This window comes from Berghia stephanieae, chromosome 4, assembly GCF_034508935.2.
Source record: "Berghia stephanieae isolate SIO BIC M18660-M18661 chromosome 4, UCSD_Bste_1.3, whole genome shotgun sequence".
NCBI classification, from domain to species: domain Eukaryota; kingdom Metazoa; phylum Mollusca; class Gastropoda; order Nudibranchia; family Aeolidiidae; genus Berghia; species Berghia stephanieae.
The window spans coordinates 7256531-7280088 of NC_088363.1; the positions used below are offsets into that span (position 1 = coordinate 7256531).

Sequence of the window (23558 nt, forward strand, 5' to 3'; positions counted from 1 at the left end):
GTGTTACAGAAGGGTCCGTAGAATCCCATGGAGTCCAAGGCATCAGACATCTGCATCTTGGAGAGAACAGGCCTCAAAATCTGGCAGCTCGTCATGCCAACCACCAAGAAACCGAAGATGTCATAGTTTGCCCACTTCAAAGGACACGATTCAGTGGAAACGGTTTGCAGGGAAAGTGCCTGCAAGAGCAAGAAAAGCATTGGGAGACCAAGGAGAAGATGGTCTCAAGACATAGCGCACTGGAAGGGGGAGAGCAACTGCAGGAGCATGCATCGAGCAATATGGTTCAACAGTCGTGATGTCACATCCCTCGTAATGACGCTTAGTTACTGGTTCTAAACTATCGAAACAATGGCGGACGCCATTATCACCGCCCGTGTGAAATACTTCTCCGACGAGCATAAAAGTTTATCCAGAGGAGAAAAACATTATAAATCTGATCATGTTTTTACTTTTATACATTTTGATCACAAGACATGTGAAAAAGTTCTGGCCAGCATGAAGAATACAAAGTACCGATTTTATTTGTTTAGAACCAAGCTGCTGGTTGCTGGGCGGACGTGACATCAGACTATTGAATCCTATTGTAAACCAGAAAGAAGTTCCATCACGTTAATTGGGTGAAATAGGAAAGAAATTTTTGTTGGGGTGGGTTGGGAGGGGGGGGGGGGTATGAAGAGATTAGCCGTAATCAAAAAGGTTATGTGTGACTTGATTGCCTCCTTAATCTTATTCTCTCATTCCTCCTCCTGCTCCTCCTCCCCCTCCTCCTCCTCTCACCACTACGACTGCCACCACTTTCAGCTGTGATCATAATCACACCCCACCTCCATTATTACCACCGATCATTACCTTTTACCATCGTCAATATCATCATCATCATCATCATCATCATTATCATCGTCATCACCAACAACCTCATCATCATCATCATTATCATCGTCATCACCAACAACCTCATCATCATCATCATCATCATCATCATCATCATCATCATAATCCTCACCACCACCATCACCACCACCACCACCATCACCACCACCACCTCAACCCTCACCACATTCCATCCCCTCCCCCAGATCCCCAAGGAGGAGCACCCGTACAGACCACAACCAGAAAACGCAAGCCCAAAACGAAGTCGTTTTTCCCCGTGTCGTCCAAGGAATCCAACAAAGGCAAGGCCAGTTTACAGGAAGACTTGCTGGACCTCACAGCTGCCATCACAGGTCTGTTCTACAACTGTGCCCTGCTCTGGAAAAAAAAAACCCATATTTTAAAATTTGGCCAGAAAACTCGACCTTCAGATATCGATCGATGTATATGAACCTCATCTTGGCAAAACCTCTCAAACCTGAGACTTCGCGAAGTCCCATGTTTGTGAGTTTTTGCCAAGATGAGGGTCATTTAAATCGATCGATATTTGAAGGACGAGTTTTCTGGCCAAATTTTAAAATATGATTATTTTTTCTCCAGAGTTCGGTAGAACTGTCATTGTATTCAGTTAAAATAAGATCTGTTTTCTGGCATGACCATTTTGGTACTGCAACCCCCCCCCCCCCCCCCCCCCCCCCACTCCCAACACCGAAAACGCTTTATTTGCAGCACTTTGTTTAAATTATTTTTTAAAATCATCTTCTGACATGACCATATCGGTGCTGAACCTATCTTCTACCACCCCCGCCCCCCTCCCCTCCAAACACCCTTTCCCAACCCAAACACCCAAAACGCTGTATTTGTATCACTCTATTCGTTAAAAACGAAATGAAAACATTTTATGAAATGACCAACTTACCTGGTGCTGATCCCCCCCCCCCCCCCCCCCCCTCCAATCCCCCAAAACGCTGTATGTGCATCAATTTATTCGTTGAGAATTTTAAAAATAGTTTTCTGAAATTACCATCTCTCTCTCTCTCTCTCTCTCTCTCTCTCTCTCTCTCTCTCTCTCTCTCTCTCTCTCTCTCTCTCTCTCTCTCTCTCTCTCTCTCTCTCTCCTCTCTCTCTCCTCTCTTCTCTCTCTATCTATCTATCTATCTATCTCTCTCTCTCTCTCTCTCTCTCTCTCTCTCTCTCTCTCTCTCTCTCTCTCTCTCTTTCTCTCTATCTATCTATCTATCTATCTATCTAATGGTGCTGTGCGTTTAGCCAAAAAGCTATCAACAATTCGCCAGCCGGATATAAAGTACCAACGCACAAAACTATGTGTAACCTTGAATTTTTATAGTCTTATTGGTAGAATTTAGTGAGAACTGCTCATAATATTGCCGGCCAAAAATGATAACTGACCGCGACGTCAATATCACAGTTTCTCCATAGAAAATACACGACAGGTCAAGGTCACATAATATTGGTGGTCAGTTCTGCCGTAGCCATCGTTATGTTATAGCCTGATACTGAAATCCAAAAGGACTGGCAGTTTGACGTCATTATTTGGTTTTTGCACCGCCTAGTGAGTTGTCGTTAGTCGTGCTCATGGAAAAAAGTTATTTCATTGGTTGAACTATTGAATACAACTCACGATTTGTTTTCTTTTGTGGCAAAAGACTGGCATTTTGACGTCATTTTTTGGTCAGTATCAGGCCATAACTTTACGAAGGCCACGGTTCTGCCGTACTCTGAAAAAACCCATTTATAAAACTTTGGCCAGAAAACTCGTCCTTCAAATATCGATCGATTTAAATGACCCTCGTCTTGACAACAAAAAAAAACAAACAAAAAACCTCTCAAACCTGGGACTTCGCGAAGTCTTCCTTGAATTTCATGTTTGAGAATTTTTGTTGTGAGTATTTTACCTTAACGCACAGTAAGTAGTTGGCAACCGCGAGGGAGGCGAATGAATTCCAGTCGCAAGCAAGGACCAGAAAACAAAACAACATGGCTGATTCGTCCTTGGTTTCGTTTTCATTGAGTTCTAAAGGTGTTCGAGAAATTTCTGACATTTCGACATCAAAAAGGCCTGGGGAAACAAGAAAACAATGCTTGAAATTAAACGAAAGTGTCAAGATAAAGGAAGATAATAATAAAGAAAATGATAAAGATAATAATAATAATAATAATAATAATAATAATAATAATAATAATAATAATAATAATAATAATAATAATAATAATAATGATAATGATAATAATAATGATAATGATAATAATAATAAAATAATAATAATAATAATAATAATAATAATGATAATAATACCGTCGTAGTACCGTGGTAATTTTAGCGGATAAAAAACCCTGATCATTAAAATATCGGTCTATCTTTTAACGTGTTTAATGTTAAACATAATTTTGTGTGGTGGTCCGTTTAATCCAGCCGGCAGATGTTGTGAGTATTTTACCGTAACGCACAGTAGTTGGCAACCGCGAGGGAGGCGAAGAATGAATTCCAGTCGCAAGCAAGGACCAGAAAGCAAAACAACAACAACATAATAATAATAATAATAATAATAATAATAATAATAATAATAATAATAATAATAATAATAATAATAATAATAATAATAATAATAATAATAATAATAATAGTAATAATAATAATAATAATAATGATAATAAAGATAATAATAATAATAATAATAATAATAATAATAATAATAATAATAATAATAATAATAATGATAATAAAGATAATAATAATAATAATAATAATAATAATAATAATAATAATAATAATAATGATGATGATGATGATGATGATGATAATGATCATAATAATAATAATGATAATAATAATAATAATAATAATAAATTATTAATAATAATAATAATAATAATAATAATAATAATAATAATGATAATTATAGTAATAATGATAATGATGATGATGATGATGATGATGATGATGATGCTGATGATGATGATGATGATAATAATAATAATAATGATAATAATACCTTTGTAGTACCGTTGTACTTTTAGCTGATAAAACCCTGATCATTAAAATATGTGGAAATGTGAATTGAAATGTCAGAATTTCAAACAGGATATTCTAGCAAATGGATTTCACTCGTTGTTGGAAGTGACATTTGATCGCTTTCATCATATCGATGCTGTACGCTTGGCTAAGAAACTCACAACATTGTCATCCGGAAGTATAAGGGACCAATATAGATAGATCGAAGATGACGTCACACAGGCCGTTGTTATTGTTTTTTGCCATCCGCGTTTGTTATTGTTTTTTGCCATCCGCGTTTGTGAGTTGTTCTCACTAAACCGTATTAACCTGATTATAAACGTTCATGGATACACACAGTTTTGTGTTTTGTCCGTTATACTTCCGGATGGCAATGTTATGAGCTTCTTAGCCAAGCGCATACTATCTATACATAACTATGTGTAACCTTGAACGTTTATAGATAGTGTGTGCTTGGCTAAGAAACTCACAACATTGCCATCCGGAAGTATAACGGACCAACACACATACCTATGTGTAAACCTTGAACGTTTATAGTTTGGTTAATACGGTTTAGTTCGAATTACTCATAAACACGGATGGCAAAAAGCAATAACAAAGACCCGAGTGACGTCAACTTTATTCTATCTATAGTTTGGTTAATACAGTTTAGTGCGAATTACTCAAAAACACGGATGACAAAAAGCAATAACAAAGACCCGAGTGACGTCAACTTGATTCTATCTATAGTTTGGTTAATACAGTTTAGTGCGAATTACTCAAAAACACGGATGACAAAAAGCAATAACAAAGACCCGAGTGACGTCAACTTGATTCTATCTATAGTTTGGTTAATACAGTTTAGTGCGAATTACTCAAAAACACGGATGACAAAAAGCAATAACAAAGACCCGAGTGACGTCAACTTGATTCTATCTATAGTTTGGTTAATACAGTTTAGTGCGAATTACTCAAAAACACGGATGACAAAAAGCAATAACAAAGACCCGAGTGACGTCAACTTTATTCTTATCCAAATTCAAAAACCTTGGATTTTTTTTGTTTTGTTTTCTTTATTTTTCTTTTTTCTGTTTTGTTTGTTTTTTTTAGTTGTTTGTTTGTTTGTTTGTTTTTATATGTTTTTATCGGGTTTTTTTTTGGTTGTTTGTTTGTTTTTATATGTTTTTATCGGGTTTTTTTTGGTTGTTTGTTTGTTTGTTTTTATATGTTTTTATCGGGTTTTTTTTTTATTCGGGTTTTTTTAATATAATTTATTAAGGCGTCTGTCATGTAAAATGTGATTTGACATTAATTGTCACTTGAAAGGGGAAGGGGAGCACTTTTATTCCAAATGATTTCATTTCACATTTTACATATCTACACCAAAGACACATTAACACTTATATAGCTACTCGTTTCCCACCCAGAAATAGCAAGACAGGATGGAAGTTAAAGTACATTATACCAACGTCTTCTTATTGGCAGGTCAGGTAACGGAACGCAAATATAGATAGTATGCACTTGGCTACGAAGCTCACAACATTGTCATCCGGAGGTATAATGGAGCGTTACACAAAACACTGTGTAACCATCGTTATGTTATAGATAGTTCGAAGTTGACATTGTTATTGTTTTTTGCCATCCGCGTTTATGAGTAATGTTCACTAAACTGTATTAACCTGACTATAAACATTCATGGATACACACAGTTTTGTGTGTTGGTCCGTTATACTTCCGGATGGCAATGTTATGAGCTTCTTAGCCAGCGAATACTTATCTATAGATGGTATGCGGTTGGCTAAGAAGCTCATAACATTGCCATCCGGAAGTACAACGGACCAACACACAAAACTGTGTGTAACCATGAACGTTTGTAGTCTGGTTAATACAGTTTAGTGAGATTTACTCATAAACGCGGATGGCAAAATACAATAACAAAGACCTGAATGACGTCATCTTCGAACTATCAATAGCCTGATACTGAAATCCAAAAGGACTGGCATTTTGACGTCATTATTTGTTTTTTGCACCGCCTATTGAGTTGTCGTTAGTAGTGCTCATGGAAACAAGTTATTTCATTGGTTGAACTATTGAATACAACTCACGGTTTGTTTTCTTTTGTGGCAAAAGACTGGCATTTTGACGTCACTTTTTGGTCAGTATCTGGCCATAACTTTACGAAGGCCACGGGATAATACAATTTAGTGAGAATTACTTACTAATGCGGATGGCAAAGAACAATAACAAATACCCAAGTGACGTCAACTTCATTCTATCTTTAGGCTCGATTTTACATTGTTGAAATGGACAATATTTTGCTTTGGTTTGAGAGTATTTCTATTATAACAATATGAACCCATAACCACTGGTCGGGCGGGGTAAAGTTTCTCCTTTTTCACAATTAATTTTGAGAGAAACCCGTTTTAGGAGTTTTGGATATCTTTTGTCTTGTGAATCATCTCTGTGTGTTATGCACTTATTATTATTCTTGTTTTGTTTTACACACACACACACACACACACACATACACACACACACACGCACACAATTACATTATATATATATATATATATATATATATATATATATATATATATATATATATATATATATATATATATATATATATATATATATATATATATATATATAATTTGTCAACATTTGCGTGTTTTCCTCTTAGTGGGGACCTGTGCTTGTGAAAAGATGAGACATTGAGGTGATCTTCAAACTAACTACTTTGATAGTGTGCTCTTGGAATCTACATCTGATCCCTATAATTTGAACCAATTCCCCTTTGTCTTACCTTTTCTCGGGTGCTTTAATTGTAATTCCAGAACTTTTTACTATCCCATTATCTCCCTTTTTATTGGCGCTGACTTGACCGAAATGTATTGCAAACGCCGTAAAACCCTTCAAAACCAACACCCAAACAAAAGCATCAAGACATATTTCAACCAATTCGTGTAGCGAAGGCTTTAACTACGATTTTATAAGATACTAAGAGTCGTGAATTAAAAACCATTTTTTAAAAGTAACTACACAGCAGCTAAAAAAAGTCCCTGCTAATGAGTAAGATAAAAAAGCTGAAACTCAATTACTTTGGGCACCTGAAAAGACACGACACACTAGAGAGAAATGTACTGGAGGGCATGGCGGAGGGCAAAAGAGGCAGAGGAAGACCACAAAGAAGATGGCAACAGGATATACAGGAATGGCTCAACAACGGCGTGACGGAATGTGGCAGATGGGCACAAGACAGAGACTTCTTCCGAAGGACTGTGTGGGAGGCTACGTCCAAGTGATATGCCACAGAGAGAGAGAGAGAGAGAGAGAGAGAGAGAGAGAGAGAGAGAGAGAGAGAGAGAGAGAGAGACAGCAGGCGACGGCATTGCAAGCCACGGATGTAGTAAGCTGTTTCCATGGTAACGGCGCCATCTTGAGATTTCAACGGTGGCATAGTACGAATACGTAAAGGTTAATGATTCAATATAGTGGCTTTACTGAGCTCTTTTTTTTTTTTAATGCAACTCACTTATTCGATTCAATTTCAAATAAAAATATGTAGTCAAGGGTGGTGAGTACCCAAGTTAAAACGTGCAGCTCATATTGAAGTCGAATAGAATGACATGTAGAATAGAAACACTCTTGTTTTGAACCCTATCGTAAAGTATCCCACAATTCTTTCTGACCACTCCTCCTACTGATTTTGACATCCCACATTAATATTCAAAACCTGCCTCTTTCAAGTAAGAGCGAATCATACACAACTTGTATATTAAAAACAACAAAAATTTTCTCGAATTTTACTATCAAATCTTATGACATAAAAGTACTTTGATAAATGACGCATTTTATGTATAACAACCAAAAATAGCATCAATCTGTTGCTGAAGCAAATGTTCTGACACAGATGTTTTCCTCTTACTGCTGTCACACTGTGATGCTATTGACAAGGTATTGATTTTTCAGACTGGAACTGGAAACAATAGACGCCAGATCAATATAACCAAGATGGTAAGATTTATGTCCTAACCCCTTAGAGATGCCCTATTGGGTCTTCATGCTTTCACAGGATGTGATACCACAAGCTCTTTCGCAGGGAGAGGAAAGGTCAAAACCCTGAATTTTCTGCTGATAGATGAAGATTTGATCAAGCTATTCTCATGTTTTGGAACGACACAAAATGTATCAGAAGGTGACATTCTAAAACTTGAGGCATTTGTTTGCCGATTGTCTATTCTCGTGTTTTGGAACGACACAAAATGTATCAGAAGGTGACATTCTAAAACTTGAGGCATTTGTTTGCCGATTGTCTATTCTCGTGTTTTGGAACGACACAAAATGTATCAGAAGGTGACATTCTAAAACTTGAGGCATTTGGTTGCCGATTGTATGGAAAAGCTTTTACTGAAAGCGTTGACGAAGTAAGATTTGAAAAAGTTAGCGAGACATTCAGCAGCAAAGGAAACCTTTCATGTAGAAGCGGTCTAGACCTTTCTAAGCTGCCTCCATGTAGGAATGTTCTTGTACTCTATATAAGCAGGGCAAACTTCCAGACTTTGATTTGGAGAAGAGCATCACTTCAAGTACCCAACCTCCCAAGTGTTGACAGTAGTGGATGGATCAGTGATGGTTCGGGTATCCTAGATATCACAAGTGGCACAGTGGTTCTTTCCTGCCAGATGAATTATCAGATATAGTCCCTAGTGATATCAATAATGAAGAAGAAAATGACAGTTTATCTGATGGACAAGGTGATGACAGGGAAGAAGACCGTGATTCGGACAGTGAGGATATCAGTGATTCTGACAGTGCAGAAGATAGTGATTTGGACACAGAGTACACAATCTAAAGGCAATGTTATAGACTGTACCTTATTGAGAAGAAAGAAACTAGTGTTCAAAGACTTAAAGATGCCTGATCTTGCAGACCTAATGTCCTTATTTAATCTTTGTGTAAGAATTTTAGCGATTATCTTCTTAAAATCTGTTACCATATTGATACAGTTTCACTTTTAAAATGCACTTTTATCACAAAATGTATGAATCTGATTCTTTTAAACCATTTGCTAAATTAGAACAATGAATTATCTTATATTTCATGCTAAAATTATGCATTTTTTATAAATGGGATTCACAGAGCAGCCATTTTATTTTTATCAACCTCACCCCTAATTTATCAAAGGGACTTAACCATATATTCTGAAATTGCAATAACTCCCCAATGAGTATGGGTTTTAGCCTCTAATTTTATTTTGGTGTTGTTCACAATACTAAAGTTTTAAAAACTTAAGGCTCATAAAGAGCCCATAATAGATTAAAGGTTTATAGTTGTCGCAAGAGTCTATTATTTAGTCTTCGTTAGATGCGTTTTTATTTCTGAAAGGGTGAAAAATGAACTTTTATGGCAAAATTGTTTTAAGCTGATCTTTCTAAATAATGAACCGAGTTACAGCAATCATTTCCCTTACATTTGATGCAAAAATAATGCATATCACATGAATAGTATTCACACAGCAGTTGTTCAAAGTAACCCTACCCCTATTTTTGCTAAGGGCCGCAACTCTTTGTTTTCAAATCAGCATAACTTCTGAAAGAGTATCAATATTGGGCTATAACTTTTTTCGGTGGTGGTCAAGATGCTGTTCTTTCAGAATATATAGGCAGACAAAGTGTCCATGGAGAGATAGGTGGAGGTTACCTAGGCCAGAATTCTATCATCCGTGAATACTAGAATTATCAAATTTTAATAATAAATGGCACAAATCACCTAAAATATACTTTTGGGGTTATTTTTCAGACTGGTTGGCTAAAATGCTGCAGTCAACATAATTTCCACAAAAAAAACCCACTTCTGGACCCTTTTGCCTTCTTGTGGACTGAGAAAATCTATTTAAAATTGTCAAAATTAGCTATTTTCCGCTTTTATCATCAATTTTCAAGGTTATGAAATATTACTAATGAGCATACTATTATATTTTTCAAAAGTACATTCAATTAGCTTTATTTTGATACCAATTGTATATGTCTAGTACTTTTACTTTTTGAGATATGCAGTGTTAAAGACAAACAGGACACTTGTGATTTTTTTGCACCGAGTGACCTTTCAGGGGCCATAACTCCCAAAAGAGTATCGATTTTTGGCTATAACTTTTTTTGGTGGTGGTTGAGATGTCACTCTTACAGACAAAATAGGTGTACAAAGTGTACAAGGGGGGGGGGGGTGGTTTCGTCCCGTGGCCCTTTACCTAAACATTGTATCAAATTTAGTCCTAAAACTGTTAGATACACATACAGATCTATAAACATGACAGCGTTTCGAAAAAGATATTAACAGGTTTAAGTGCGTGGGAGGTCCTGATAGCTCAGTTGGTAGCGCACTCGCTTCCCGCGCAAGAGGGACCTAGATCGATCCCGGACGCTTGGGTGGGGCTTCTGACCTCCCATAGTTGGATGGAGGTACTTACTGTGTCTTCCATCCCCCTATATCTGTTTTTCAACTTGCTTTCTGTCTTGGAATGAGATTACTTGGTTTTGTCCTGGCCCTGGCTGGATGCTCTGGCTGAGAGGGGGAAACAGTCAAACGAATAGTTAGTTTTGGGAGATGATATTTTTTTTCCTTGTAAATCATCTCTCTGCTATGCAATGTATTATGTTTTCTTTATATTATATATTATTTGTAAAACATTTGAGTGTATTCCTCTTAGTGGGGACCTGTGCTGGTGTCTGGATGAGACTTTTAGTGATCTCAAACTAAGTACTTTGATAGTGTGCTCTTGGAATCTACACCTGTTTCTTATTTGAACCAATTCCCCTATGTCTTACCTTATCTTGGGTGCTTTTATTGTAATTCTAGAACTTTTTACTATCCCATTTACTTCGTTTTTACTGGCGCTGATATGACCTAAAGGTGTTGCACGCGCCGTAAAAACCTTAAAAACATAAAAACAAACAAAACGATCCCGGACGACAGATGTCGTCCACCCAGCAGTGATTGGGTAGCTGGGTCTGTTAGATGTGGCGGAGAGTACTTTCCAACAGACGAGCGTCCTATCCAAAGGGCATCAAGCATTCGTATCATCCGTTTCACGCTACTACTTTACGGTCACCCATCCCGCAAATGGGCATGATCTATAATATTAACTTTCCATGTGCTCAAGGTCATTGGTCACATGGCAAAATGTGCTCAAAGTGAACTACATAGTGAAAAGTGTTCACATATTTTGAACTATCTAGCATTACGATTGGTCAATGTGTTTAGCTTGACCCATGGGTATGTTTACAACTTTCATAAACAAAGCAGCGTGTTTATATTTGTTAGAAATGTCCAATCGTTGGATAGCAACAAATCACGTGATTGATGACTCGGTTGGACGAAAACATGATCGCTCCAATTATTATCACCCATACCATTGTTTCAATTTTGTGACGCCACAAGGCGAGACAGCCAGACACCACGTCGCTGCACGGCCCAGCTACACACTACACACATTGTCAACGTTTGCTATTTACGGAATATATACTATTGTGTCATGATGTGGGTTGTGACAGGGATAATGATAAGGTTTTAATCACCTTGCCATATAAGGGTGAAGAGATTCGCCTTGTAGAAAATACCAACTGACATCGACATTTATGCGATAATTATACGTTTTCAACTCGCCTCTGACTTTTAACAATAGATTAGTTGTATTGAATTGTTACCGGGTAACGCTCCATAAATACTAAATGTCAGAGGTCAAGGTCAAAGCAATTACTTCTAATTTGTTTTTAAGATTATAGATTTATGGGATGTGTTAGTATTACGGAAATGTAGTAGTGGTGGTGGTGGTAGTATTAGTAGTAGTAGTAGTAGTTGTAGTAGTAGTAGTAGTAGTAGTAGTAGTAGTAGTAGTAGTAGTAGTAGTAGTAGTAGTAGTAGTAGTAGTCGTAGTAGTAGTAGTAGTAGTAGTAGTAGTAGTAGTAGTAGTAGTAGCAGTAGTAGTAGTAGTAGTAGTAGTAGTAGTAGTAGTAGTAGTAGTAGTAGTAGCAGTAGCAATAATAATTTATCTATCTACTAAATATCGACCTATCTATCTATCTTTCAATCCCACCTCTCTCTCTCTCTCTCTCTCTCTCTCTCTCTCTCTCTCTCTCTCTCTCTCTCTCTCTCTCTCGATCTATCTATATGTCTACCTATGAATCTTGTCTATCTATCTGTGTATCTCTCTAACACACACACACACACACACACACACACACACACACACACACACACACACACACATTTTCTCCTCCCCTCCCCTCTATCAGTGTACCCATCTCTATAACTCACTAAATCAATTCAAATTCCCACCTTCCCACGCCCCCACCACCCACGTCAATAGAATCTTATGTCAAATTAACGTCACATGCCGTTAATATCGTTGCAAAGTAATTGTTAACATCTGTCATTTCCTTCTCTCCTCCCCCCCCCCCCCCCCCCCCCACCCCTCCCCCTCGACCGACGACACCACCACCTCCTCCCACTATTTAAATTCCCACTATGACGTCATCGATCACAAACCCCCACCCCCCCCCCCCTACCTGTCTTTGATTCTCCAAACCAGTCCGGGGTACGGGAATCATAGAGAATACAGTCTGTGGCGGGAATCGACCAGTTGACAGAAATACACGATAGATCTATGGAGTTGATTAGGGGGTCTTTTGTCCTCTATAGTTACGTCTCTCTCTCTCTCTCTCTCTCTCTCTCTCTCTCTCTCTCTCTCTCTCTCTCTCTCTCCCCCCCCCCCCCCTTTCTATCTAACCTGTATCCAAATTGAAGAATAAACCAAGGCCCTGGTTTTCATTCGATGAGAAATATTTCCAATACACTGGCATAAATTTAGATAATGATGATGATGATGATGATGATGATGATGATCATGATGATGATGGTGGTGGTGGTGATGGTGATGATGATGATGATGATGATGATGATGATGATGATGATGATGATGATGATGATGGTGGTGGTGGTGGTGGTGGTAATGATGATGATGATGATGATGATGATGATGATGATGATGATGATGATGATGATGATGATGATGATGATGAAAAAGAAGGAGAAGGAGAGGCAATAAGTTCCGGCAGGCATTATCAAAACTTGAGTACGTTGAGATAATGTGAATTTAATATCCTTCTCCAAGGACTCAACTATGTGCCGCTCAGTGTGGACTCGAACCCAAGATCTTCCAATCCGAAGGTTGATGTCAAACCTCAAGACAACGTAACCGCACATTTGCATCCTAACATTAAAGTGAACACAGTTGTTATTTTGTTAATGTTGATGTTTACCTAAAACCGCATGTTTTTCTTAGTGTTTATGTTTCACGTCTCAGTCAAGTCTGAGAGAAACCCAGACGCACCAAAGTCTTGGAATATTTTATTGCAGCAACACGAGATCCCTACGTACTCTGGAAAAAGACATATTTTTAAAATTTGGCCAGAAAACTCGTCTTTCAAATATCGATCGATTTAACTGACCCCCATCTTGGCAAAAAAAAACTCTCAAACTTCGCGGAAGTCCCAGGTTTGAGAGTTTTTTTTTGCCAAGATAAGGGTCATTTAAATCGATCGATATTTGAAAGACAGTTTTCGAGCCAAATTTTAAAATATGAGTTTTTTCCAGCGTACAGCTTATCTGTCATCACGTCTTTTGGAAACGGCTTCTGGTGCTTGGCTGACACTCGAACATGACGACAATCAACGAGGGTTGCCAGATTGGTTTAGTAAATAAAATGCCAAATCACAATATTTTCCATGCCATGCATCGGGCTCCAATAGATAGAATGAAGTTGACGCCACTCAGGTGTTTGTTATTGTTTTTTGGGGTTTTTTTTTTGCCATCCACATTTATGAGTAATTCTCACTAAACTGTATTAACCAGACCATAAACGTTTAAGGTTACACATAGTTTTGTGTATTGGTCCGTTATACTTCCGGATGGCAATGTTGTGAGTCTCTAAGCCAAGCGCACAGCATCTATAGATAGTATGCGCTTGGCTAAGAAGCTCATAACATTGCCATCCGGAAGTATAACGGACCAACACACAAAACCGTGTGTATCCATGAACGTTTATAGTCTGGTTATTACTGATTAGTGAGAAGTACTCATAAACGCGGATGGCAAAAAACAATATCAAAGACCTGAGTGATGTCAACTTCGAACTGTCTGTTTTATATCATGTGCGGTGCCCACCATGGAAATACAAATCATAAAACGCAGTGAATCCGTTTGTAACGCTGTGAAATCCTAATGATGCTGTGCGTTTGGGTAAAATGATCACAACATCATCGAGCCGGATATGTAACCTTAAACGCTGACAGCCTGATTGGTTGAATTTAGTGAGAACTAATGATAAAAAATGTCTGTCTAAAGACAATAACAAAGAGTTGAATGACGTCAATTTCGTTCCATCTATTTCTCAGTCGCTGATCAAGGGTATCACCGCATTCACTCAACAACGATCTTTACTTAAACTTTCTCACCAAACTCAGGTGTAAGATAAGTGCCTTGCTCATTATTGCGTTGTCTCTGTGGAAAGTATGCCTCGTTTACACGTTCAGTGTCGCCGATAACTTAAGACACGTTGGGAAGCGCTTTGAGCACAGTTCACGACAATTATTGTTATAGAATGGAAAACCTTTGTGTCACTTAGTTCCTATGGGGTTTTTTTTTCCTATTTATTTGTATTTACTCTCTCTCTCTCTCTCTCTCTCTCTCTCTCTCTCACACACACACACACACACACACACTCACTCTCTCTCTCTTTCTCACTCTCTTCCCCCTCCCCCCCTTCTCACTCACTCACTCTCTCGCTCTCTCTCTCCCTCCCACCCCCCCCCCCACCGCTCTCTCTTTCTCTCCACACACAAACACACACTCTCCCCCTTCTCTCCCCCACCTCTCTCTCTCCTCTCTATCTCTCTCTCCTCTCTCTCTCTCTCTCTCTCTCTCTCTCTCTCTACACACACACACACACTCTCTCACTCTCTTCCTCCCCCCCCCCATTCTCACTCACTCACTCCCTCTCTCACCCCCCCCCCCCTCTCTCTCTCTCTCTCTCTCTCTCTCTCTCTCTCCACACACACAAACACACACACTCTTCCTCTCCCCCCTTATCTCTCCGCCACCCCTCTCTCCCCCCCCTCTCTCTCTCTCTCTCTCTCTCTCTCTCTCTCTCTCTCTCTGTTATTTCCTGTTGTTATTGTATAACGTTGATTGTTTGTTTTTTTCCCCGGCACTGATATGACCTTTTAGTTTGGCTAATACCTTTGAGTCTATTCAAACCGGCAATGCAATCATTTTATAAGAGAATCAAAGACGCTATTGATCAATCGACCCAACGCCAATCAATAAATTCTCTGCTAGGAAAATAAACAACATTTTCCTAAATTTTGGCCATAAAATTCGACCTTCTTACAACGTCGATTGACTAATATCATCATACGACACCGTCATCTTGTCAAAAAACTCTCCAACCTGGGACGACTTCTTTGTAAAAAATAATCCCAAGGTTTGAGAGTGTTATTAATTGACAACACGAGGGTCGTGTTAATCCATCGATATTTGAAGGACGAGTTTTCTGGCCAAATATTTAAAAATGTGTTTTGTCGGGGTTTTTTATTTTTTTTATTTGTTTATTTTTTTTTGGGGGGGGGGGGGGGGGGGGGGGGGGGGGGGTCGTTTTTTTTTTTTGGTTTTTTTTTTATTGGTGGGGGGGGGGGGGGTTCGTTTATTTTTATTTTTTGGAGGGGGGGGGGAGATGGGTTTTTTTTTTTTGTTTTTTTTTTTTTGTTTTTTTTTTTTTTACAGAGTAGGCCATGAGGTGAGAGGAAAACCCATTGAATAATATGTTGTTTTGTATTGAGTTGTTCCGCCATGAAATGTCCTTCTCGGGTGTGGTTTTATTTATGTATTATTTGTGGTTAGCCGTCCGTGGTGTTTGTTTACTCTACAAATATCCACCAAGGACCTGCCAACTTCAAAAGTTAAAGAAACATTCGTAATTTTTTTTTTAGGAGATAAACATTGTAGTCGCTATTGTTAACTTTAAAAATCAACAATTTTACACTCACAAGGATTAAATAACACTTAAAAATCCTTGAAATTATGTAGTCTGGGATCAGCTTTTATTTTCAATACGTTTTTATGACTGAGAGATGCTCATGAAGTTATGAAATTGGAGCCGAACTTTCGTATTTCTACGAAATTTTCATAGTTATAGGACAGGTCTGTCTTGGTTATCGTCCCAGAGATGGCTACTCCTGTTTTTTGGTTGTTTTTTTTTTTTTTGTGATCCCCCCCTCCCCCCCTCCCCCCTCCCCCCCCCCCCCCCCCCCCCCCCCCCCCCCCCCCCCCCTGTATTGATAACGTTTTGGTTGTTTCGACGAGCACACATTTGCAGGTCTGATAGGCGAATGTAATTGTGGGCTTGATTTAACAGTGTTGCAATGGACAATATTTAGCCTTGGTATGACAGCCTTTCCATTACGACAACGAGCCCATAACAGTTTGGGTTATCAGACCTGTACATTCGTGCACGTCGGTTTGTTTGTTTGTTTGTTTGTTTGCTTGTGATTTTTTTATTTTTAAAATTTTTGTTAATTTGGTTTTGAATTTAAAAAATGTTGTTCCGCGTGTGTGTGTGTGTGTGTGTGTGTGTGCGTGTGTGTGTGTGTGTGTGTGTGTGTGTGACCAGGTATAAGTGCAGCTATCGTTATCATGTGGATTGTGGGCGTTAATGATTGAGTGATTGGCACATGCATGGCTGAGATTCCAGCAGGTGGTCTGTATCCCATTGTAGTTGTATACATACAGTGGATCGCACTGACGTTTGACGTTTTCGAAAATTCTGGCCAAACTTCTTTTTTAAATTTTTTATTAGTAGTTATAGCTTTAGATCTATTCAGTTATTTGCCGTGCTCTGGAAAAAAAAAACAAAAAAACATTTTAAAAAGTTGGCCAAAAAACTCGTCCTTCAAATATCGATCGATTTAAATGACCCTCATTTTGGCAAATAAAAAAAAACAAACAAACCTGGGACTTTATTAAAGACTTCGCGAAGTCCCAGGTTTGAGGGGTTTAGCCAAGACGAAGGTCATTTTTAAATAGTTGAAGGACGAGTTTTCTGGCCAAATATTTCAAAACGTGATTTTCCAGAGTACGGCATTACAACTGGTGAAACCGTGTTGAGTTTAAGGATAGTTCGAAGATGATGTCCCTCAGGTCTTTGTTATTGCTTTTTGCCATCCGCGTTTTTGAGTAATTCTCACTGAACTGCATTAACCCGAACTTAAACGCTCATGGATACACGCCGTTTTGTGTGTTGGTCCATTATACTTCCGCGAGGACGAGGTACGCATGCGCACAACCAACGTGGCGTTCTCTCTCTAATAACTTTTCCTCCGGTGACGTAACAGACTATGGGTGACGTCCAATCAAGGGACGCTGCTCTTCCGCTAATCTCATTCCTATAGCTTATCGTCAGACAATGGTGGGGATGTCAAGTATTGGGAACGGCGAGAAATAAGAAGTAGAGGATGATGGTGATGGTGGTGGTTGTGTTGATGGTGATAGTGGTGGTGGTGATGGTGGTGATGATGGTGCTGGTGGTGATGATGGTGATGGTGGTGGTTGTGGTGGTGATGATGATGGTGGTGGTGGTGATGATGGTGATGGTCATCATGATAATTAGAGGGTAGCGTGGCTCAGTAGTACGGTATATGCTTCGTACCCGAAAGCACCGTGTTCGATCACCCGCATTGCGCTGTGCCTAGATCAATTTGCGGCGTTGCTCTGCGGCGGACGCCTAGGTTATTCCAGTCTTCCCTTGGAATAAACCCTAGAGACAAATTTCCCCTACGGGATGAATAAATAAAGGAACATTTTATTTATCGATTTACGATGCTGGTGGTGATGGTGGTAGTGATGATGATGGTGGTGGTGGTCGTGATGGTGTGATAATGATGATGGAGGAGATGATAATGATGAGGAGGAAGAGTTAGACGAGGAGGAGGAGGAGGAAGAAGAAGAAGGAGGAGGAGGAAGAAGAAGAAGAATAAGAACGTAACGGCATATTCGGAACACAAACAATTGTAATAGCGCCTGACACTTCCATGTGAATTCATTGATGTTATCTTCGGATCCCTTCAAAAACGCACCTCAAGTGGATATCGCTCGAAACAGTGGTCCCCATAGCTCAGTTGGTAGAGCACCCGCTTCCCACACAAAGTCACCGACTTCGATCCCGGGTGAAGTCGGGATTATTTTTTTGACCTCATCTCCCGTCCACCCAGAAACGATTGGGTCTGTTCTTCTTCTTCTTCTTCTTCTTCTTCTTCTTCTTCTTCTTCTTCTTCTTCTTCTTCTTCTTCTTCTTCTTCTTCTTCTTCTTCTTCTTCCTTCTTCTTCTTTCTTTCTTCTTCTTCTTCTTCTTCTTCTTCTTCTTCTTTCTTCTTCTTCTTCTTTTCTTCTTCTTCTTCTTCTTCTTTCTTCTTCTTCTTCTTTCTCTCTTCTTCTTCTTCTCTTCTTTCTTCTTCTTCTTCTCTTCTTCTTCTTCTTCTTCTTCTTCTTCTTCTTTCTTCTTCTTCTTCTTCTTCTTCTTCTTCTTCTTCTTCTTCTTCTTCTTCTTCTTCTTCTTCTTCTTCTTCTTTCTTCTTCTTCTTCTTCTTCTTCTTCTTCTTCTTCTTCTTCTTCTTCTTCTTCTTCTCTTCTTTTCTTCTTCTTCTTCTTCTTCTTCTTCTTCTTCTTCTTCTTCTTTTCTTCTTCTTCTTCTTCTTTTCTTCTTCTTCTTCTTCTTCTTCTTCTTCTTCTTCTTCTTTTCTTCTTCTTCTTCTTCTTCTTCTTCTTCTTCTTCTTCTTCTTCTTCTTCTTTCTTCTTCTTTCTTCTTCTTCTTCTTCTTCTTCTTCTTCTTCTTCTTTTCTTCTTCTTCTTCTTCTTCTTCTTCTTCTTCTCTTCTTCTTCTTCTTCTTCTTCTTCTTCTTCTTCTTCTTCTTCTTCTTCTTCTTCTTCTTCTTCTTCTTCTTCTTCTTCTTCTTCTTCTTCTTCTTCTTCTTCTTCTTCTTCTTCTTCTTTCTTCTTCTTCTTTTCTTCTTCTTCTTCTTCTTCTTCTTCTTCTTCTTCTTCTTCTTCTTCTTCTTCTTCTTCTTCTTCTTCTTCTTTTCTTCTTCTTCTTCTTCTTCTTCTTCTCTTCTTCTTCTCTTCTTCTTCTTCTTCTATCTTCTTCTTCTTCTTCTTCTTCTTCTTCTTCTTCTTCTTCTTCTTCTTCTTCTTCTTCTTCTTCTTTCTTCTTTTCTTCTTCTTCTTCTTCTTCTTCTTCTTCTTCTTCTTCTTCTTCTCTTCTTCTTCTTCTTCCATTGAGGCCAAAGCTTCAGACTGAAAATTATATGGCCGTCTTTTCAGTAACAGGGGGTTTTAATGGGAAGAAGGGAGCGATTCATCAGTCGAAAGGGCTTGTTTACCCAAAGGGGTTGGTAGGGAGTTCCAAAGTCGGATGGTGGAGGGGAAGAAAGAGTAGAGATGATGGTTCGTTCTTGAGTAGGGGATTTCAAAATTAAATGCTGAGTTTCTTGTTTTGTTGATTGTTCCGTTTCAAATCGCTAGATGGAATTTCATGTTACATCCGGTGGAAAGTACCTTACTATAGACTAGCGTCCAATCCAAAGGGCATAAAGAAATTGCTATTGTGCGCTTTACGCTATATAAACCGGTATAAACTCTAAAATATGTTATGCCATGTTGACTTAGATGCTGAAAGTGGCCGAGTTGATAAGACATTGCACTGTGACCAGGCGTGTTCGATTTTTTTCCTTGGTATTAACCACCAATTGGTCACTTGGACAATCATGGGTGATTCCTGTTGACATCACATATATTGTTTGATGGATTATCTATATCTAACAGGCGTCATGTCTCGTCCTACATGTTAAGCGTTGCTGTTGGCCAAGAATCCCTTGTAAAGCGCTTTGAGCACGTTTAAAGGATATTGCGTGATATTGATAGTATGCGCTTGGCTAAGAAGCTCATAACATTGCCATCCGGAAGTATAACGGACCAACACACAAAACTCGTCCTACATGTTAAGCGTTGCTGTTGGCCAAGAATCCCTGATGTATTTATTTATTTATTTGTTTTGTTTATCTTATTATTATTTTTTTTTTTTTGGGGGGGGGGGGTTGTTTTTTTTTTTTTTTTTTTTTTTTTTTGTGGTCTTAGGGGAAAATCCAAGGTTTTTCAATCGTATATTGTCACCTCACTGTCGTACGCTTAGACGTAAGGAATATTAAATACGAAAACAAACAAAATACTTTTTTAACCTCTGCCCCCCCCCCCCCAAATAAATTAATAAATTAAGAAAAAAAAACAGAAACTCGTGTTTTAAAGGACAACTTGTTCTTCAAACATGATGGATTCAAATGACCCTCACCTTGGAAAAAAAACTATCTATCTATCTATCTATCTATCTATCTATCTATCTATCTATCTATCTCTCTATCTATCTATCTCTCTATCTATCTATCTATCTATCTATCTATCTATCTATCTATCTATCTATCTATCTATCTCTCTATCTATCTATCTATCTATCTATCTATCTATCTATCTATCTATCTATCTATCTATCTTCAATCACAATCTGGAGGGCTGGGTGGGGTTCCCGACCTCCCATAGTGGGCAGGGAGGGGAGGTTACATACTGTGTCTTATTCTATCCCGTTGAATCTTGTTTTTTTTTAACGTGCTTTCTGTCTTTGTCTTGGAATGGGATTTCTGGGTTTTGTCCTGGTCCTGGCCGGATGCCCTGACTGAGAGGGAAACAGTCAAATGTATAGTTAGTTTTGGGAGATGATATTTTTTTCCCTATTAAATCTTCTCTCTGTTATGTACTGTATTATGTTTTGTTTACATATTATATATGATTTGTAAACATTTGTGTGTTCCTCTAAGTGTGGATCTGTGCTTGTGTCTTGATGAGACTTTTAGGTGATCCCAAACTAAGTACTTTGATAGTGTGTTCTTGGAATCTACATCTGTTCCCTATTTGAACCAGTTCCCCTTTGTGTTACATTTTTTTTTTTGGATGCTTTAATTGTAATTATATAACTTATTACTATCCCATTTTCTTCCTTTCTACTGGCGCTGATATGACCTAAATCTGTTGCAAAAGCGCCCGGAAAACCCTTAAAACAAACAAAAACAAGATTACCCCCCCCCCCCCCCCCCGCCCCATTTGTTCACTTTTGACAACATGGCTGATTTCTATATTCCTTCGTGGAATTCGTAGGCGATGGATGGCATCTTACGATCCATCCTTCGCCTATGAATTCCACGAGCGAAAGAGCGTAGAATAAATTTAAATAGATAAACAACGACATAAGTCGTGATTTGAACATGGCAAAAAAAAATGAAATTGTTTGATTATGAGCCAGCCGATCTCGTTACGAAATGGTTAACCATGACCTAAATCAATACCATTAGTTTTCTGTGTCAGTGTGTGTGTGTGTGTGTGTGTGTGTTTGTGTGTTTATGTGTTTGTTTGGTGTGTGTGTGTTTAATAATAATAATAATAATAATAATAATAATAATAATAATAATAATAATAATAATAATGATAATAATAATAATAATAATAATAATAATAATAATAATAATAATAATAATAATAATAATATATCTTTATTGTCCCCAAAAAAGTGGCAATTTGTTAATTGGTTACACATTTATTTATAACAATACAATATTGACATAGACACACTCACACAAGATGCACACTAGTAACATAGTAGTTATCGTAAAAAAAAAACAAAAAAAAAAAACAAACAAACAAACAAACAAAAAACCCGGCATCAACAACAACACCATCATCATCGTCATCATCATCATCATCATCATCATCATCATCATCATCATCATCATCATCATCATCATCATTATGTGTATGTGTGTGTGTGTGTGTGTGTATTAAACTCTCACAGTACTGTATCTGTGGGTATGTGTATACTGTAATCCTTCCTACACTCTGATGCACTATTTTGTAACATCAACTTATATTTCCCACCAAAGTTGGCCCTGACAACTTTTCCTTCAAATCTCGATCGATTTTGAAGACCACCGACTCGTCAAACCCGAGACTTCCCAAACTCAATATCCCATTCCAATGAAGTGACGAGTTGAAATCCTGACTTAATGACCGTCATTTTAATGGATTGACATTTGACGTTTTCGAAAATTCTGGCCAAACTTCTTTTTTTTAATTTTTTATTAGTAGTAATAGGATTAGATCTAATCAGTTATTTGCCGTGCTCTGGAAAAAAAAAAAAAAACATTTTAAAAATTTGGCCAGAAAACTCGTCCTTAAAATATCGATCGATTTAAATGACCCTCATTTTGGAAAAAAAACAAACCTGGGACTTTATTAAAGACTTCGCGAAGTCCCAGGTTTGAGGGGTTTAGCCAAGACGAAGGTCATTTTTAAATAGTTGAAGGACGAGTTTTCTGGCCAAATATTTCAAAACGTGATTTTCCAGAGTACGACATGACAACTGGTGAAACCATATTGAGTTTATAGATAATTCGAAGATGATGTCCCTCAGGTCTTTGTTATTGCTTTTTGCCATCCGCGTTTTTGAGTAATGCTCACTGAACTGCATTAACCCGAACTTAAACGCTCATGGAAACACATAGTTTTGTGTCTTGGTCCGTTATACTTCCGGATGGCAATGTTATGAGCTTCTTAGCCAAGCGCATACTATCTATAGATAGTTCGAAGATGACGTCACTCAGGTATTTGATATTGCTTTTAACTTCTACGTCATGGCACAAGACCGAAGGGCTAGAGCTCAGGTGGTCGCTGGTTCGGATAAGTAAGTAAGTAAGTAAGTATTGCTTTTTGCCACCCCCGTTTTTGAGTAATGCTCACTGAACTGTATTAACCCGAACTTAAGCGCTCATGGATACACGCCGTTTTGTGTGTTGGTCCGTTATACTTCCGGATGGCAATGTTATGAGCTTCTTAGCCAAGCGCATACTATCTCCATAGAGTTTGGTGGCAGACAAGAGGACGACGAGGCTTGGAAGATTTTGGTTTTTGTTTTCGACACTCAATTATGACTATAGATAGTATTCGCTTGGCCAAGGAGTTCACAACATTGCCATCCGGAAGTATAACTGACTAACACACAAACTCTGTGTAACCATGAACTTTTATAGTCTGGTTAATACAGTTTAGTGAGAACAACTCACAAACGCGGATGGCAAAAACAATAACAAAGGCCTGAGTGACGCTATCTGCATACTATCTATAGATGATGTGCGCTTGGCGAAGAAACTCATAACATTGCCATCCGGAAGTATAACGGACCAACACACAAAACTATGTGTAACCTTAAACGTGTATAGTCTGGTTAATACAATTTTGTGAGAATCACTCACAAACGCGGATGGCAAAATACAATGACAAAGGCTTGAGTGACGTCATCTTCGTTCTATCTATTGGTATTTTGAAAAATCGATATGATTGTTTTTTGTTTACGTGGCCTTTTAGGAACTGTAATCAATGGCTGTTGACGTGGCCTGTTAGAAGCTGTAGTCAATGGCTGCTTACAACACATATCGATGGGTTCAAGAAATGATTGGTGAAATATTA

General features: G+C 38.3%; 1 protein-coding gene across 1 annotated transcript in view; it reads left to right on the plus strand.

The window, feature by feature from the left end:
• The window catches only part of LOC144969963 (gem-associated protein 5-like), a 296403-nt gene that overhangs the window by 34800 nt on the left and 238045 nt on the right, over positions 1-23558 (plus strand). Inside the window, exon 18 of the mRNA XM_078909074.1 lies at positions 1080-1226. Coding sequence (XP_078765200.1) covers positions 1080-1226 — 147 coding nt within the window. The remainder of the gene's footprint in view (positions 1-1079; positions 1227-23558) is intronic.